This window comes from Eretmochelys imbricata, chromosome 3 (assembly GCF_965152235.1).
Source record: "Eretmochelys imbricata isolate rEreImb1 chromosome 3, rEreImb1.hap1, whole genome shotgun sequence".
Lineage (NCBI taxonomy): Eukaryota > Metazoa > Chordata > Testudines > Cheloniidae > Eretmochelys > Eretmochelys imbricata.
Window position 1 is genome coordinate 208,905,398 of NC_135574.1, and position 18,542 is coordinate 208,923,939.

General features: G+C 51.0%; 1 protein-coding gene across 2 annotated transcripts in view; it reads right to left on the reverse strand.

Annotated features, from left to right (window-relative positions):
- The window catches only part of PPP2R5D (protein phosphatase 2 regulatory subunit B'delta), a 46,132-nt gene that overhangs the window by 17,221 nt on the left and 10,369 nt on the right, over nt 1–18,542 (reverse strand). For both annotated transcript variants that reach the window (XM_077814209.1, XM_077814210.1), the window contains exons 3-11: nt 15,393–15,582; nt 13,395–13,594; nt 12,828–12,938; nt 11,499–11,591; nt 10,249–10,379; nt 9,758–9,817; nt 8,660–8,768; nt 7,349–7,402; nt 3,529–3,699 (exon numbers count right to left, since the gene is read on the reverse strand). In XM_077814209.1, the coding sequence (XP_077670335.1) occupies nt 3,529–3,699; nt 7,349–7,402; nt 8,660–8,768; nt 9,758–9,817; nt 10,249–10,379; nt 11,499–11,591; nt 12,828–12,938; nt 13,395–13,594; nt 15,393–15,582 (1,119 nt within the window). The remainder of the gene's footprint in view (nt 1–3,528; nt 3,700–7,348; nt 7,403–8,659; nt 8,769–9,757; nt 9,818–10,248; nt 10,380–11,498; nt 11,592–12,827; nt 12,939–13,394; nt 13,595–15,392; nt 15,583–18,542) is intronic.

Consider the following 18,542-nt stretch of genomic DNA (forward strand, 5'->3'; position numbering starts at 1 on the left):
TAGGGTGCATGTGAGAATTCCACTCATCACCAACCAGGCAAAAGTTCTGGCATTACCCAGCCAAGAAATCAGACTTGACAGTGCTCCGGCTGAGGAGCTTGTCTTTGCCACCTCTGGCAATGGTCCTCTGCCTGGAGAGACCCATCCCTTGGTTTCCGGTCTTTCCTAGTTTACATTCTGCTGCATTTACACCAAGAGCTCCTCCTCTCCGTGTGCAGGTCGGGTCCTCAGGGCTATGCCTTGGGTAGCCTCATTTGGTCACATGACTTCAGCTGCTATTGTTATATTGATGACTCTCTTTTCAGTCACATCTCCAACAACTCTTTCTCATACTGTCCAGCCTCCAGCCAAAGCTCAACAAGGGCTAAAAATGGAGTTCTTTCCTCCCTGGAATCTCCCCTCCCCTCCCTGTCCAACAGGGGCATCCCTCTGTGTTCTCTCTTCCTCCTGACCCTCCAAACTGACATCACTGCTAAGCCTGGTCAGTTTCTCTCCACTACTGTCTGTCCCCAACTTCTTGTCCAGGTCCTGACCATGTTTCACCTCCCTCACGGCAACTTCCCTCCCTTCAGCCTCACTCTCTTCAACCAAAAATGCTGTCAAAACCTTTTCCCCTGCCTGCTTCTCTGACCACATAAGACCCTTCCGCAAATCTCTCCCAAGGCTCCCCTTTGCTCTCCGTACAAAACTCAAGTCCCTTGTCTTCACCTTTGGGTTCTTGCACAAATTGGCTCCCACCTTAATGTTCTTGTCTCTCTCTGCTCCCCGGACCACCTTCCATATAGCTCCCGAGGCTAAGACTCCTCCCTGACCTGCTCCCCAGTTCCTTTACCCTCTCCCCCTTATGCTATGCCTTTACTGCACACTTAACCCTGGTGACTGGCACTCAGGTCTCAGCACTGGGTTAGCCTACCCTGAGTCTGAGGATCTCCATTGCAAAGGCCCATCTGTGTTACTGTGTCCCCATTATTTCTGCACTCGCCCGTGTGTGTCTGGGGAGATATCCCATGGTTCTTTATCGGAGACACTCTATGATTCTGTCAACTGTGGGAGAACCTGTTGGTCCTTCAGTGGGCCTGTGGGAATGGACTGGAGGACTATGTTCCAGCTTGAGTTAAAGCAGAGCTCAGGTTCTAACCCACCCCTGGAGGTGGGTAAGCTAAGCCCAGGGTTAAAGCACCTCCAATCCCTGTATGGCTGTATGGGGACTCTGGGCTAAAAGTCACATAAGGGCCTGGGTTAACTGTGCAGTAAAAATTTATCCTATGAGGGCACTTCAGCAACAGTCCTCACCCTTCCTTCAGGGAAGAGAGAAAAAACCTTCTCTCTCAAAAAACCCCAAATGAAAAACAAAGCAAGCCCGTGGCTCTATCACGCCAGGTCCCTGCCCATTCTCCCTGCATGTCCCTGCTCAGCTGCAGCGTCATAGATTTAAGGCCAAAAGGCAACATTGTGATCTTTGGGCCTGACCTCCTGTAGAATACAGGCCATAGCATCCAGTAATTCCTGCTCTGTGGTTGAGCTGGAGTATATCTTTTAGAAAGACATCTAGCCTTAAGACTCCAAATGATGAGGAATCTACCACCCTTAGGTAAGTTGTTCCAATGGTTAATTACCCTCACCGTTTAAAAAAAAAAAAAGAAAGAGAGAGAAAGAGAAGAAGAAGAAAAAAAGAGCCTTATTTCTGATCTGAATTTATCCAACTTCACTTTTGAGCCATTATATCTTGTTATGCCTTTGTCTGATAGATTAACAAGCCAGCTATCAGACACCTCTTCCCCACAGAGGCACTAGACTATGACCAAGTCACCTCAAACTCTCTGATAAGGTAGTCTCTCGCTGTAAGGCAGTGTTTTCCTCACAGATCTTTATTTTCATAGTTCTTTTCTGAGCCCTCTTCATTTTTTCAATATTACTGGACACCAGAATGGGACACTATATCCCGGAATGGTCTCACTAATTCTGTCCATATGCAGAGGTAAAACCACCTTCCTACCCTTCCTCAATATCCCCTGCTAATACAGCCGAGAATTGTATTAGCCCTCTTAGCCCACAGCACTGCACTGGAAGCCCATGTTCAGATGGATTTCCATCATGTCCCTAAGTCCTTTTCAGAGTCCATGCTTTCCAGGATACAGGCCCCATCCTGTCAGTGTGGCCTACAATCTTTGTACCCAGCATTTGGCTGTATTAAAATGCATGTTGTTCAGGTGACCAAGTGGTCCAGATCATTCTATACAATTGACCTGTCCTTTTCTTTAGTTACCACCCCACCAATTTTTAGGTCACCAGCCAGCTTTACCAGAAATGATTTTATGTTTTCTTCCAGATTGTTGATAAAGATGTTGAATAGCACTGGGAAGAGAACTGACTGGTGTGGAACCCCAGCTGATGATTCCATTTACAATTGCTTGTCGAGATCTATCAGTTAGCCAATTTTTAATCCATTTAACATGGGCCACAGTGACTTTGTACCGTGTCAATCTTCAGATGATCATGTGGGACTAAATCAAATGTCTCACAGATATCTAAGCAATTTATGTCAACACAATTACCTTTGTCAACTAAACTTGTAATATCATAAAAAAAAACCTGTATCACATTAATTCAACAAGACCTATTTTCCATGTTGATAGGCATTAATTATTTTGCCATCCTTTAATTCCTGACTTTCTTGATGCATGCCTTCTTTTGTGTGGTGTCTACCTACACTGTGAGTTGTGTGGGGAACAGACCACCTCTTTGTATGTATCTGTGAACCACATGTCACACTGATAAACAACAAGAGGCAATGCAGCGGAAGGGTGTGGAGAGGAGCAGCTGCTGAATGGCTCTATCCCAAAAATACCAGGTCTGCCTCTCAGCACTGTATCATGGTGTTAACATTTCCACCTTCCCCAGCTCCCCTTGGGTGTCCCTAAAATGGAACCATCAAGTGACCATGAAGATCTTCCATCCTTTCTGCTCTCTCCCTCTTCAATCTCCACAATGGATGATCTGCTGCCCCCAGAACCAGGCCAGTGCAGCGCAAGGTATCCTTTCTGCGGGCGTGCAACACTGGGAATACTCATAAGAACAGAGAGTCTCATTGGCTGATCATCCTCCAGTGCGGCAGACAAGTAGATAATTTGATCTCAAAAGGGCCTGGGCACAGTACTCAAGGACATGAGGAAGCTGAATGGGGCCCATCTCCCCACCCCCCGCATCAGATCGGCCACTTACAAGAGGCAGCACAACATACCTGCGTTAGCTCCTCAACATTGTAACACTCAGAGCTGGGGAAAACACGATCGGTAGCTTGGGATGACATTCATAGTCCTACCTTTCCTAAACTATTGGTCTGGTGGCTCACTAATGCCTCCTGTTTTTGTGCCATCCTCAGGAGTTACCCTGATCACTAGAGGAGTCTATGGTAAATTTTGTGGCAGCAGTGATCACAGAAACATGCTCCAGAGTCTCAGATTCACCCTAAAAACAGGACCTGAGTGCAAAGCAAAGCCAGATGGTCTTGCTGAGCCTGGAACCTACCTGGAAGTGTGGGCTGGACACACACTTGGCCAGCTGCCTGAACAGGGGCTCCATGACCTTCACAAACTCGGAGGGCTCGATCACATCCAGTATTTCCTCCAGCTCGTTCAGAAACATCACCTCCTTGGGACTGTGCGTTTTCGGCCAAAACTTCAGCAAGCCCACGATCACCTGAGCAGGTAAAGAAAGGAGCTTAGGAGCAGAGTGCAAACCTATTGGCAGTACTGTCTAGCACCCCCGACCACAGAAACCCAGCACAGCCACGTCCCACACACAGCAGCAGACGCAGCACGCAGTGCCTGTACATATGGACTCAGTCTCTGACTCATTCAGGTTAGGCACACAAAACACCAGCTCCTTCATGCCTCTGAACCCCACCCCCTCCCCCATAGCTCTGCATCCAGAGAGCCTCCACCAGCATAGAGGTCTCGAACTGCTCTGTCCTCCCAGACCTTAGGAGGCACTAAAGAGGGCTCCATCAAGGTATTTGTCCCTCAGAATACCAGTGTCCGGGGCAGTCCTTTGAACTATACGAGACAGGACAGGCACTGGGTGAACTCTCTTCTGGACTCTCCTCCTCAACTCGGAAGCAGCACAGCTTCCCTTGCTGCTCCTCTCTCCTCTCCCTACCTTGCCAGAGCCACTGACTACCTCTCCAGCACACGGATCCTCTGGGCTGCAGACCCAGAAGCTGAAGGCACCTATACCATCCGGCGCCTATCCCCACGTTTCCCTGCAGGCAGCCTGGACAGGATCTGGCTGCACAGAGAGGTGGAGTGCATAGATGCTGGCTGTGACCAGGAGTGCCACCTAGCAGCAGCCATAGATCCTTCTACCCTGGCTACACCCTCTTTGTTCTGCTCAGCTTCTCATCATTCCCGTCAGCGTGGTGGCTGACAGCCTTCTCAAGCTAGGGCACTAAGCAAGGAGACTACTTCCCCCCTCCCCTGCTCCTTCCCAGAGGAAAGCTGCATGGGTAGTGAGTGGGTTTTCTGGTAATTTGGACTAAAAAGTTCCTTCTGACCCCGGGTTTACCCATTTTGGGACTAGCCCATGTCCTAAGGGTTCAGACTATACAGGGAAAAGTGATCATCGCCTGCTTTTCACTCTGTCCCCATGAGAACAAGGGGCCACTCAAAGTGACATGCTGGTGAATAGAGAGCAACAGAGAGAAATTCTGCTTCCAGGGGAATGCAGCTGCCATGTGGTGCTCACGGCTGCAGGAGACTCATGACAGGGACTGGAGACTTTTACGAACAGTCATGTTTGTTATAGGGATGCTGAGACTCGGATGATCCAAACTGATGCTTCTGGGTGTAAACTAATCACCATGGGGTCAGAACGGAAGTTCTCTTCCACATGCAGGAGTGTACCATTTACTGAGTGTAATATGGGGGGAGGGGAGGGGCAGGGGTGGTGTCCACTGTCACCTGAGGCATCAGGTACTGGCAGGGGAGGGATACTGGACTCAACGTACCATGATCTGGCTAACCTATTGTCCCAAAAGGGATGTGACAAATCCATTGAATGCCAAATACCAACACTTGGTACCTTTAAAGTCAGAATCCAGAATGCACTGAGTGAAAGTTTTAGCCAGTCACTTCCAAATCAAATCTCTTTCTGAAACAGATACAGCCACACGCTGCAGAGTCTGCAATTTGAACACTGATTTAGGAGAGATGCATTGCATGAAAACTGTACATGCTGGCTTCAAACAGAATGCTTTGCAAGAGCAGTTCTCCTAACTAACATTGTTTGTAGTTCAACAACCGGGGTTATGAAGCCGAAGTGTCAGTGGATGTTCAGAGAGAGCTTACAGGCTGTTCAGATAGCACTGGTTAAAGCTGAACACAACACTCATGGCTGCAGTGCCTGGTTGGTGCTGCACAACTGAAAACATTTTGGAAACACCAGTCTTTCAGCAATTCCTAGGAGAAGCCTGAAATGCTGAGCTTAGCCCAGGCAAGTAGCCTGAGGGAACAGTAGTGGGCACAGAAGCAGCAGCAAGAGGAAGGCTGCTTGCATGATGTTTCCACCATTCCAAGGGCTCAGCTATGCAGGGACAGCTCGGTGTCCACACCACTGGTAGTTTTGCCATGCAGTCAATAATTCGTTTCAGCGACTCCGAAGACAGTTTTCCCTAGAGCTAAGGTTGGGCGAGATGCACAGGAGCTGGTCTTTGCTTTGTTTGGTTATCACTAATACTGCCATTCTGGAGCATGTTTTATTCAGCAAGATTTGGTATGGCAGCTCTTGCATTATGGCTGAACGAAGGACAAACAAGGCAGGGATCAAGCAAACAAGCACCACATGAGGCCCCTGGTTACTAAGGCTTGGACACTTTCATACAAACACAGTGCGTTCTGTGAGGACGCTGCCTTGTCTTCACAGAATCTGTTTGGTCAGTGCCTGATACAATGCACCTTGCAGTGTCTGGGAGTCCTACCATGGGCACTGAATCAGGCCTCTGCTCACTGATTTGCAAAATTCAGTAATGAGTGTTTGAGTCGTCGGTAAGGATCTACCGAGCTTCGCTGTGTGAATGCACAGCGAAAACCCTGCAGAAATTCTCTGCTTCCCTCCCCCATCTCAGCAGCTCCAATACTTTGAGTGGCAGGCTCAGCTAGATCTCTCTTGCCTGGGATCAGCAGGGTGGTGAATTACCTGGCACAGGAGACATATGATTCGCCTGGCAATGAGAATATGGATGACTTGGGGGAGTGAGTGGGAGGGCAGGAGGAGGCCTATTTCCAGAACATGCAGTATGGGAATGCTGGAGCTAGAATGTGCAAATGGCTGAACACAGACAGGCTCATTGTCAGTGTGCAGCTTTGCCAGCTCAGGTGCAAAACAACCCAAGCTGTAAATATTAGTAATTAAAATGCCATTTCCATGCATGAGCCAGTAGCTGTCTGCCAGAGCTGAGCCTGTGTAGAACAGAGCCACGTGAGGCATTTCTCCGCACTCTGCCCTGAGGAGTGGAGCCCTTGATCGTCCTCTCACGCCCTCTGTCCCGCCAGCATTGTTCTGCTTAGTGTTACTTAGTTTGGGTCTGCAGAGCCACAATGCAGGAAACATATCTGGGCCCTGTTTGCACTAGAGCACCATCTTGTGAAAATGTAGTCTTCAGCAGCATTACAACTTGATGGCAAACGCAGCTGTCAGGATTCAATCTCCCGGAGGTGAACTGGCTGGAGGGGATATGATACTGAGGCTCCAACAGCTCAGTAAAACAAAGCCCAGCCCCTCCATAAGGGACAGCTCACCCAGGCTAAACAGACCTTTCTGGTCTCCAGTTTCCACACCCTCGCCCGTAGTCTTCCGACCAGCTCTAGGGGGTTTGGATTGAGATCTCAAACACCTGCACTTCTCTATCAACTCTTGCTGGTTTCTTCGGATGTCCAATTCCCAACCATCTTCTCATGGCAGAAGCTGTGTAGCCAGAAGGGGAGCTGCCACGGGAGAGAGGGTCTTTGCATGCTTTGCATTCTGCTATAGCAGGACTGGAATCACACAAGACAGACTCACTCCAAGCTGTGCTCCACTTGCTCATGTCTTGTTTCCAAACTGAGCCTGCTCAGACCCCCAACGCCTGCCTGGCTGTGCATGATGAGACTATCTAGTCCTGCCCTGTGCTTGTGACATGTCAGATGACCGATACCCCTCTGCAGGCCAGTTCCAGTGAGCGAACAAATCCAACTTATGCCAGGTCTCTCTGGAGTGGGGTCAGAGTAACTTAGCTGCTGAAGTGTCCAGAAATGATCTTGTGATGTGAACTGGGGCCATGGCTGACATGACAAAGCCAAGCAAGGGCACTCACCGGTTCTGTCAGGCTGCTGTCTTTCTCCAAGAACTGCACAACACAGTATGCCAACTGCAAGGAAAACACAGCCCAGTTAGAGCTCCTCTCTTGGCTAAGCAGACGGCAAGCAACAAGCACACAAGGCATCAGCACTTACCACGGCCCTTGGCCGCGTGCCAGGTCAGACCTGCTCCAGCTGGTGTGCCTGGCAACCTGCAGCAGCTCAAAGAGTGTATAAGCCCCAGTGACTCATAGCGAATGGTGAGCTTGTCTCCGTTAGGCCAAGCAGAAGAACCCTGGGCTTTGGGAGCCAGAAGCCCTGAGTTCTGTCCCTCATGTTGCACTAGGTGTCGTTTGTGGCCACATGTTCACAACAAGCAGGCAGCACACTAGCGAATCTGTGGCTACAGACAGGTAGATTAATAGATTCTAGGGCTGGAAGGGACCACTGTGATCATTTAGTCTGACCTCCTGTATAACACAGGCCACAGGACTTCCCAGAATTAATTCCTGGGTGAACTCGAGCAGATTTCTTAGAAAAACATCCCATCTCCATTTAAAAATTGCCAGTGACAAATTGGGCAACTGAAAAGCCCTCCCCCTCTCATGGTCAGGGAAGTAACACGATGCAAGAGAGCTTCACCATTCAGATCCGGGCTTTTGTCCCATCTTCTCCCTAGATCAATTGCTACATAGGTAAGGACCTTGCCTCCATATCTGTCTAAGTACACAGCACACACACACAGGGGCTGGGCAATGGAACTCAGGGACTTCAACTCTCTGAATACAAGGGAAGCAGTGAGTAGCAGATATTTAAGGATAAGGCCCAAATAGTTACAGGTAGTTAGGCGTTCTGCACTCAGCGTTGTAATGCCTAACTGATTTAGGAGCCTAAATCTAAAGATATTTAGGCACTTAGGAGTCAAAATTCCATTGATGGTTGATGGGATTTAGGCTGCTAAATCAGTCAGGCATTGCAACGCTGAGCGCTGCAATGCCTAAATACGGCAAAAACCTGGGCTGAAATCATCCATGAGCTTCCAACAGTCGAGGATGAGTCGGCCTGACGTTCAAACCAGCAGAGGACAATGGAACATTCTCACACTGCCCAGGAGCAAGAGGAAGCAAGTTAACAGACAAGGGTGAAGGAGGCTGGGGACGGACAGCTCAAAGCACATGCTGAGGGATGAGCGGTACAGTCAGGCGTCAGAGGGGGTGAACGTACAGAGGCGAGAACCCCTGCAGCAAGATTTTGATAAGTAAAGCCTGGTGGTGCCTGTAAATAAGCCTGACTGTTTGACCTCTCCGGTAACTGACAGAGCCTCTCACCTGTGGGTGGTAGACACTCAGCGATTTCACCTTGTGCAAAGGTAGCAAGACCCGAATGAGGAACATCTTGTGCTCTTCCTTCAGAGGCAAAGCGAACCCATTGATTATACTGAGTAGGAGAAGCGAGAGAGGCATTACGGGGTCAGGTATTACTGAGTATGTACCAGAACAATCACAGTATAAAACCAGCCCCAAGCCCTACCATACCATATTAACATCTCCAGGAAGCACCTGGCTTCAGGGCTGCAGTCACTAAGGCCCCAGCCCCAGGGGATCCTGAAAATGTGTCCTGAAAAGCACATTCCCTCCAATGAAGGCCCCATCACATGCAGGGTGGGAAACCCCACACCACAGGGTGAGCTGGTCCTTTAAGAGGGTTGGGGCTCAGCTGCCCCCATGCCACACTTAGCTCCAGGTGGAAGAGAGGAGTTCTGCAGTAATATGTCAAGGATCACATGATTAAGCCAGGCCTGCTGGGGAACCGAACCGAGATGGACTCCGGGGTGAGAAGCCCTGGCAGTAATGCTCTACAGAAGAGCAGGAGGACTGGAGTGTTGGAAGAGACCCTGGGAAGGAGATGCAGAGCGTGGTTGAGGCTATGGGGCAGAAAGCCCAGCTGTTCAGAGTTCCTGGGCTGGGATTCCACATAGGTGGGCAGGTGTGGGTCCCTCCTATGCTGCCACTTGGCGTGGGGATGCAGTGACCTCTAAACAGAAGGGATATGGAGAGACTGTGCAGAGCCCAGCAGAAGAGTGCCTGGGGATGAGACGACAGGCCCTTGCGAAGGAAGGGCTGTGCCCAGACTGGGGAGGGGCACTCTTTACTTGTGCGTGTGTTTGGACTCTGATACCCGAGAAGGAGAAGACTTTTGTAAATAAGCTGGAGAGCTAAGTCAGCTCAGCAACCCAACTGTGCTGGAAGGCTGAGAGGATCAACATGTCTGAGGGGAAACTGAGGCAGCAGATGGGCCTGAAAGCAGATTGGATAAGTCCCTGCTACACCACACAATACACTAGGCCGTGAGGTCCCACCCGGGTCAGAAGCCCTGGAGCTCCTAGATGTGGCAGAAGAAACATAGAAAGGGAGAAATGCCCTTACCTGCCCAAGATCTCCAGCAGCTCTGCAATCCCATTGTGATGCTCTGTTTCATAGATAAACCTGAGAAGAAGGGTTGGGGATGGGAGAGGAGAGGAGTCATTGCCAAGCACAGGACACAGCTCAGTAAGAAGAATCCTCCCAGAAAGAGATGACAGAGGATTCAGGAAGAGACAGTATTGTCCGCACTCCAGGACGTGCTACACAAGAGTGGGTAAGGGATCAGCCCAGGCTCCCAGATCAGCAGAGGGCTGCTGTGGGGCATGGCAGGGGGAAGAAAGCCCTACCACTTCCCACATTAGTCAGAGGCATTCTGCACTACTGAATCCTCAATATCCCTGTAGCACAGGCAAGTACTATTCCCATGTCCAGAGACACGACCTGACTCGCCCAGTCACTGGCGGGGCTGGGAACAGAAGGAATGCTCCGGCTTTGCTTTCCCCAGGTCCTCCAAGCCCGTTCCCAGCATCGCTGGGCCTGGCAGAGCCCCTCACCTGTAAAATATGTTGTTGATCTGCCGCCTCACATACGCTCGCAGGCCCAGGAACTTCCCGTAAATTCGGTGTAAGATGGTCTTCAGGAAGTCTCGCTCTCTGGGATCTTCACTGTCGAACAAATCCAGCAGCTGTGGAAAGAGGGATTCAGTTAGTCCTGAGGCTCTCTCCCCTGGGCACGGGCTGCTGATTGCACAGGGGAAAGCTTCTGCTCATCAGTGCAAGTATGTTCCAGTTTGGAGCGCACCCCTCTGCACGCAGTGCACGCTGCTGCCTCCGCACGGTCAGCCATGTCTATTGTCGCTAGCAGCTGCTCAGACTCCTGTAGCAGAGCAAAGGCTATGCCAGTGCAGGCTCCCGAGTCCTGAGTACACCTTTCCTCACGCAGCCCAGCTCTAGGGCAGGGAAGCCCTTGCTGCTCTCCCAGTTCATCAGGGACCTTCTCTTTGGAAGCAGTTTCTAGAGTGAGTTTCAATGGTGGCAACCCTGCAGGTTCCCCCAGCACTGAGCATCCCCAAGAGCTCCTCCAGTGAGGGCATGAAGGAAGGTGGAGCTGCCCAGGCACTGCCTAAGAACGGCCCTCCTGGGTCAGACCAAAGGTCCATCAAGCCCAGTATTCTGTCTTCCGACAGTGGCCAATGCCTGGTGCTTCAGAGGGAATGAACAGAACAGGGAATCCTCAAGTGATCTATTTCCTGTCTCCCATTCCAGCTTCTGGCAAACAGAGGCTAGGGACACCATTCCTGGCTAATAGCCATTGAAGGACCTATCCTCCATGAATTTATCTAGTTCTTTTTTGAACCCTGTTAAGTCTTGGCCTTCACAACATCCTCTGGCAAAGAGTTCCACAGGTTGACTGTGCGTTGTGTGAAAAAAAATACTTCCTTTTTTGTTTGTTTTAAACCTGCTGCCTATTAATTTCATTCGGTGACCCCTAGTTCTTGTGTTATGAGGAGTAAACAACACTTCCTCATTTACTTTCTCCACACCAGTCATGATTTTATAGTTCTCTATCATATCCCCCCTTAGTCATTTCTTTTTTCAAGCTGAAAAGTCCCAGTCTTACTAATCTCCCCTCATATGGCACCAGTTCCATACCCCTAATCATTTTTGTTGTCCTTCTCTGAACTGAGCCTATTACCCATCCTCTCTGAGGAAGCTATGGGGGCTGCTTGGGTAGTGATATGCAGGGTGCCTGCTAAGCACCCCTTCACAGGGGTCTGAGGTGGGGGGAAGCTGGAACTACTTACTGACAATACAAACTTCTGGTCAATGTATTTCTTGGCTATATTTGGCTGAAAGTCGGGCGACTCCAGAAACCGCAGGAAGAATTCGTACACCAGCTGAGGAGAGCAAGAGGGGGCTTTTTAAAAAAAGAAAAGCTTTACTTAATTCTTCATGCTTTACACGCATCAACAATGTTCCTTTTCCCATCTGATTAGTAAAAGGCTAAAGAATTTTAATGGTGGCTTGTTACAGCAGGCGTCACCAGCGCTAACGTGCCAGGAAATAATTAACAGTTGAGAAGAGTTTTGTTAGCATCTGACCCGAGCCGCACCCCCTTTACCAACACAACATACATCCCCAGGTACGCTGCACCAACGGGTAATTACCCCACATGGTTACAAAATTGTATCTCATTTCCATTGTGAGTATTTCTCACTTCAGCTTTCAGCCACTGGCTCGTCTTCTGCCTTTGTCTGCTAGATCAAACAGCCCTCTGCTAACAGATACCATCTCTGTGCGTAGGTACTTGCAGAACCTGATCTGATCAAGTTTTCTTAATCTTCTCTCAGAGCTCTGTCCCTAGATTGATTGATTTTTTTTTTTTTTTGCTGCTTCCACCACATCCCCCTTTCCCCAGAATGCTACTCAGTTTTCAATTCCTATCTGTGTCCATGCCTGAGGAACAGTGGCTCTGTGGGCATGTAGAAGGGAGTCCTTGAGCACCTCCCAGTTTGTGCTCACACGTCTCTGCTGAAATGTTTGCTCCCTATCAGTTTTGCACATAATTATTTTTGCCGGTTAAAGTGTGAAGTAAATGGTCTGGGTGTCCAAGTATGGCTCTTATGGGGACCTAATAGGCCCCACCCACTGTGGAGGGCCTGAGGCTCCTGGCCAGCAGGCTTTGTGCCAGAGGGAAGAAGCAGCAGCAGCACTGGTTCCTCTCACGGGAGCTCTCTCTCACCCTCCTGGGCCAGAGGCAGGGGAGCAGAGGCTTGGGGCTTCTGAGAGAGAGGGAAAAAATAAAGGGGGGAGTCCCAAGGGTCCTAACTTCAAAAACACAAGACGCCCTAAGCTCCTTAGACTAGCCATTCATTCCCAGTCCGCACCAACATCCCTGGGGCTAAGCAGCACTCGCTTCTGGGAGGCTGCAGAATCCAAGGCCTCATTTCCTGTGCTGACCCCCAAAGAAAAGTAAAAGTATCCACAGGGAGAAGATATTTGAAATCTGTGCTTTGAAAACTCAGTACCTTCCTTCCCACTCCTACCTCTTGGTGTCTGTCACCTGGCCAGGCGGCCCCTTGCACTCCATTCACCCACCATGACCTGGAGATGAGGCTGGCAGACTCTCTTACCTGGAGATGTGGCCAGGCAGCTTCTAGTGTGGGTTCATCCTCCTCGGGGTCAAACTCTGCTCCTGTTGGATTGGACGAGGGGGGGAGGGTCCGGAAGAGGTTCACTGAAAACTGAAGTGAGAAGGCAGATGAGTGACCTTTCCACGCCTTCCCTTTGGCCCACGGACTGACATTCTTGCAGTGCCGAGAGCTGAGGCTCTTTATAACTGTTCCCAAACACCTCCCGCTCTGGAGGCCAAAGGGTTACAGCTGCCATGCTGACGTCAAACACCTCCAGGGGTGTCTGTGCTGCGGACAAATGCTTTACGCTGCCCTATACCCGACCTATTCCCCAATCCTTCACGCACACACCCCAGTCATTCTCTGGATGGCTAATAAGGGTTTAAAGATGTCACAGTCATGTTCCTCCCAAGCAAGTTGTTCTTCCTCTCTCCAGCTGCCCCCACTTATGCCTCTCACTACGTCCAATTTCTAGGCATGCAGACAGAAGCCTCTTCCAGTCCTGACTGCCCTGGCACCTGCTGAGGGGCGATCACAGAAAACCGGCCATAGTCCTGCTAGTCCTACCATGATGACAGCTTCAGGGTAGATGGCCTCTGTGACGACATCCCGGTTGTGCGTGATGTACTCCACCATCTCATTGAGACCAGCTCGCTTCACCTCCTTGAACTTCAAGTCACTGAGCGGGTCGGAGATGAAGTCAAAGAGAACACAGCATTGTCGCAGCTTCTGTATGAAGAGCTCTTCTCGTTCATGAGCAGGAGCATCTGGCAGGGACAGCAAAGCACGTTTCACTCCTATGCTAACAACTCTTAACTATGGTACTTACACGGCCTCCAGTACTGTGGTATTCAAGAGCGTCAATGTGTAACTGTATTTATCCTCACGGGAGGCAGGGAAGTGCTGTTATCCCCTTTATACAGATGGGGAACTGAGGCAGACAGACAGACTAAGGCTTTGTCTACCCTGGAAAGTGTTACCAGTTATACAGATCTAGTTATACACACACACACAGAGCAGACACTTGTATTCTGGTATATGAGTGGCTTCCCAAGGAATGTAATTTAAACTGAAAAGAGGCTCTCTTATATTGGAATAAGAGCGTCCACATGAGGGCTCTCATTTACTGTAGTCTGTGTAGCTTTCACCTCCTCTTAGGATATGTCTATACGGCTATCAAGGGGTCTGACTGCACCTCAAGTAGACACACTGAGCTGGCTTTAATCTAGCTAGCTGCAGGACTGCCACGAGCTAGCCCCATGACTAATTACCAGGATCCTGGCAGGCTCGGCCAGCCTACGCTGAAGCACGTACTGCCACGACTTCGCTGCGCTGGTCCCTGAGATAGTTAGATTAAAGCCACCTCAGTATGTCCACTCGAGTCACAATCACCCCCTGGGATTGCAACATAGACACGCCCTGTGATAGTGCCACGTCACAACGTGAACTGAACTCACCTCTTACCTGCATCTGTGTTCTTCTCAGAACATGCAACTAGTGGCTGTGAGCGAGGCAGCAAGCAGGAAATAAAAGGCAGGTCCCTGCTCCCCAATAAGCAGCGGGATCTGGAGAGTACAACAGCCCGCTGCAGGGTGAGGGATGAGCAAGAGATGGTCACTGTGGTCTGGGTGGGATCTACACTGGGGTTCCCAGTTGAGAGGGAGCTGAGAAAGCAGGTGAGCCAGGCTGGGAAGCAGCTCTGGAGGAACAACCAGATAGAATGTGGAGGCTAGAGTGGACGGCCCTTTTTCTGGGGTTTTGGACCCCAGGGTAGAGTTAGGACGTAGACTGTCCTACTCCTCAGCTGTACCACCTTTGGAGGGGGAATGTAGATATGCCCCACAGTCCAGGGGAGGAGCTCTGTAAACCCCTAGTACCAAGGAGAAATGCTCTGAAAACTCCTGGGAGAAGCAGCACTCGCACACTGATGCTAAAGAGAGGGCTGTGGCTGGACCTGCTGGAGCCCCTGTCCCACTGGGAGAACACTCACGGGGTTCCTTTTGCTTACTCTGAAAGGGGAGGGCTCTTACTGTGGTTGCAGGGCTCAGCTACTGCCTATCACACCGACCAGTATTGTCTCATTGTTTGCTTGTACTTCCCATTTGTCGTCTCTTGTCTTGGGGCAGGGACTCTCTTTTTGTTCTGTGTTTGTACAGCACCTAGCACAGGGAGGGCCCTAGGCCCTATGGGAATACAAACAACAAGCTACCCTATCACCAGAGGGGGACTGAAGGAGCATAAGGACATAGCTGCAGCCAGACAGCAATGGGCAAGGAACCCCGGAACCTCAGTTGTGGCTCCTCACTGGAAGCTCTCAGCCCCCAATGGCTGAGGAAGTGGCAGCTGCTTTCACTATGGTACTGTAGGCATCAAGGCTAGCATGACTATTGCTGGGCTGTCTCCAAAGTGACGACTGGACTGTGGCTGTTCTGCCTCGAGACGGGTTCCAGTGAGCCGGGCAGACCTGAGACTTAGCAGACATACACACCCACAAACCTGCCATGTCATAGAATATCAGGGTTGGAAGGGACCTCAGGAGGTCATCTAGTCCAACCCCGTCCTTACCTTTGAGCGCAGGGAGCTTTTGCAGTTCCCTGTTTTTGCTCAGGTTGAAGCGGGAGGAGCTGTGCCGTCGCTCCTTCTTTACAATCTGGGGTCCTCCAGAATACTTGATCTTATTCAGCTGCGTTGGTGGTGGGGTGCTGTTACTGGGGCGCTTATTTGAAGTCGGTGGTGGCGGCTGCTGCTGCTGGACCTGACAAGGGAGATCAAGAAGAGAATAGGACAATCCAGAACCCCAGATCTCAGCTCTAGTAACCTGATACACAAGCATGTGGTGGGCTACAGTTTCACAGGTTGTTTACCAAGACAAGACACTGTCAGCCTCCTCTTGAACTGAAGAATCTAGCAGCTCGAATTATGGGGAAGAAACAGGGGGGCCTACACAATAACTCAGAGCAGGGTCCAGCAATCATGCCACGTATGCATGGCAACTACAACAAGTTTGCGTCAATTCTGCGTTGAACGTCCCTCTTGATATCTGCCGCTGGGAGCATTCAGTCGACAATTCTAATCTTGGAGTGCTTCTTTTTCCCTTAACATTTCCATGTCTAATTTTAAAGTGCAGCATGTCCTACTTTTCCAATTAATCTATTCTGAATTCATTTAGAAAATAAAGAGTTAAAGCTGCCCCACACTGAACTGCAGGCAGAGCTACAGTCAGTGATTAATTTCTGCAGTATTCACGATCTGGAGGATGCCTCTTTCTGACATTCCTTTGTACATTTCTAGCAGTAAAATCAAAACTAGCAGTGTAAATTGCAGGGGGAGGAGGAGTCAGAAACCAAATCGTGCTACCCTCTGTATTTTATCAACCCTGACTTGTCATTAATAGCTAACTTTCTTCTGTCTCCTCTCCCTGCTTGCATAAACTTTTGTAACTCATTTCCCCCACCAGCTGACGGGGTGTGGGTTATTTCAGTTCTGAAGTGTCCACATTTTTGATGTCACAAAACAAACGTCAAAAAGAGTGCAATGGGTTTCCCCTCCTGATGAATATTCTGGCCCAGATTTTCCAAGAGCCAGTGCCCAACCCCTACCATTGAAGCACCTAAGGGAAGGGACCAGATTTTCCAAAGAGCTCAGAACCCAGGAGCGCTCAATGGGACTCTGGACACTTCATTTAAGAGCTTATCTTTTAGGAAAACCTGGCCCACTGTGGTCCAGATTCTGCCCTCATTTACATGCACCTGACCCTGGAATGCATTTTCCTCATTTTTCTGTTCCTGAGCCCAATCCTGAAAACTCTTCCTCACCTGAGTATTGCCACTGACTGCAGTGAGGGGACTGGGTGGGTAAGGACTACTTGTGTCAGGATCAGGCCCTCTGTATGCCTCTGTATGCCTTTACTCCAACTCCAACCTCAGGCTCTTACGCTGATGCCCTAACTGCATAAAAGCAACCTGTCTGGTCACCCCCACAGTTGTTTGTGGGGTGCTTTCTCTCACTGTCTTGCTCCCAACACTGGGCTCGCCGCCACCCCCCACATCCCAGACTGAACCCAGCCCAGGTGAGCCAGGAGGAGGAAGGACACAGACAGGGGTTGGACCCCTGCAGGAGGACAGGACTCCACTCGAGGGGGGCCAAACAATGCCACCCCAGGGAGAAGAGGGGGCATCAGGGTGGGTGCTCTGCATGAGGACTGGGGGGAGGTCGGGGTGTCAGGGATAGAAGGAGGCAGAATGGGTGCTCTGCATGGGGAGCAGGGACAGTTGGGGGCCAGGGACAGTGCGGGCAGGGTGGGTGCCCTGCATGGAGAACGGGGGGAGGTCTGGGTGTCATGGATAGAAGGAGCAGGGTAAGGTCAGGGTGTCAGGGCTAGAAGGGGTCAGGGATAGAGGGGACAGGGTGGGTGCTCTGCATGGAGAGTGGGGGGGGAGGTCAGGGATATAAGGGGTTGGGTGCTCTGCATGGGGAGCAGGAGGAGGTCAGGGCTACAAGGGGGCAGGGTGGGTGCCCTGCATGGGGAGCGGCGGGAGGTCGAGGTGTCAGGGCTAGAATGGGGCAGGGTGAGGTCAGGGTTTCAGGCCTAGAAGGGGGCAGGGTGGGTGCCCTGCATGAGAAACGGGGGGAGGTTGGGGTGTCAGGGATAGAAGGGGGGCAGGGTGGGTGCCCTGCATGGGGAGCGGGGAGGAGCAGCTGGGTCCAGGCTGGGAAGAGGGGTCCTGGCCATTCGTGTCTCTCTCCCCAGAGGCTGCTGCTCTCAGTCTCTGCCTGATCCCCGCAGTTCCTACTTTCTCCCTGGCCCAATCGCAGGCACTGCAGTGGCCACTCCAGCTCCTCTGTGTCCCACTCCCACCCTCACAGCAGCCACTCAGCCCTGCCCAGCCTGAGTCACCAGCCTGGCCCTGGCAGCGCCCGCTCCGGGGGAGAGGCACAGTGTGTGACATGTGTGGTAAATGGAACACTTGTCAGAGGGCGGCCAAAACACCTCCCCGCCACCGGTGCCTTTGAATCAGGCACAAGTGAGGTAGCCCCTAAACATCGCAAGGCCAGCCCAGCCCCCTGTAATTCGAGCACTGAGGTTTCTCTGTTGTCCCTGCTCCTGAGCACATCCTACAAATCCCTGCATCCCTCCCGGCCAGTCTGTTGTATTTACAGCACCCGTGCAAAATAAAACTCACTCGCTGGGTGTGTCCAGACATACCACGGGATAGCAGCCTCTGCTGCAGAGCTCACAGCCTAGGTTTATGTCTCTTGTATCTTGTCAGAGAGGGGGCACGAGAACTTTCTGTGCCACCAGTAGCAATCACCCAGCTATTGCCAGAGTCCTGTGTGCATGACAGCACAAGGAACCCCTTAGAACCATGAGATGGTAGCTGGGGAGACAGTGTGAAGGGACTTGGAGAAGGAGCCCAAAAGGTGGTACAGAGCGGCCTGGATACCAAGGCGAATGCTCCAGAGACAGAATGGGATGGAGACTGGGTCAATCTAAAACCTGCTTTGTTCTGCTCCTTTGTTGTGAGAGCAAAGGAACTGCCCCCGAGCCAGCAGCCATTCCTCCATGCTGTACAGTCATTGCCTACTTGGCCTCACTCTGCCCAACCCAGACACTGCTCTCTTCCGCAGCCTTGCTCTTTGTGCCCTCTTCCATGGCCGGCCTTGCAGCTGAGAGCCTCTCTCTGTGCAAGCCACCTGTACACCCCTCTCCATCTT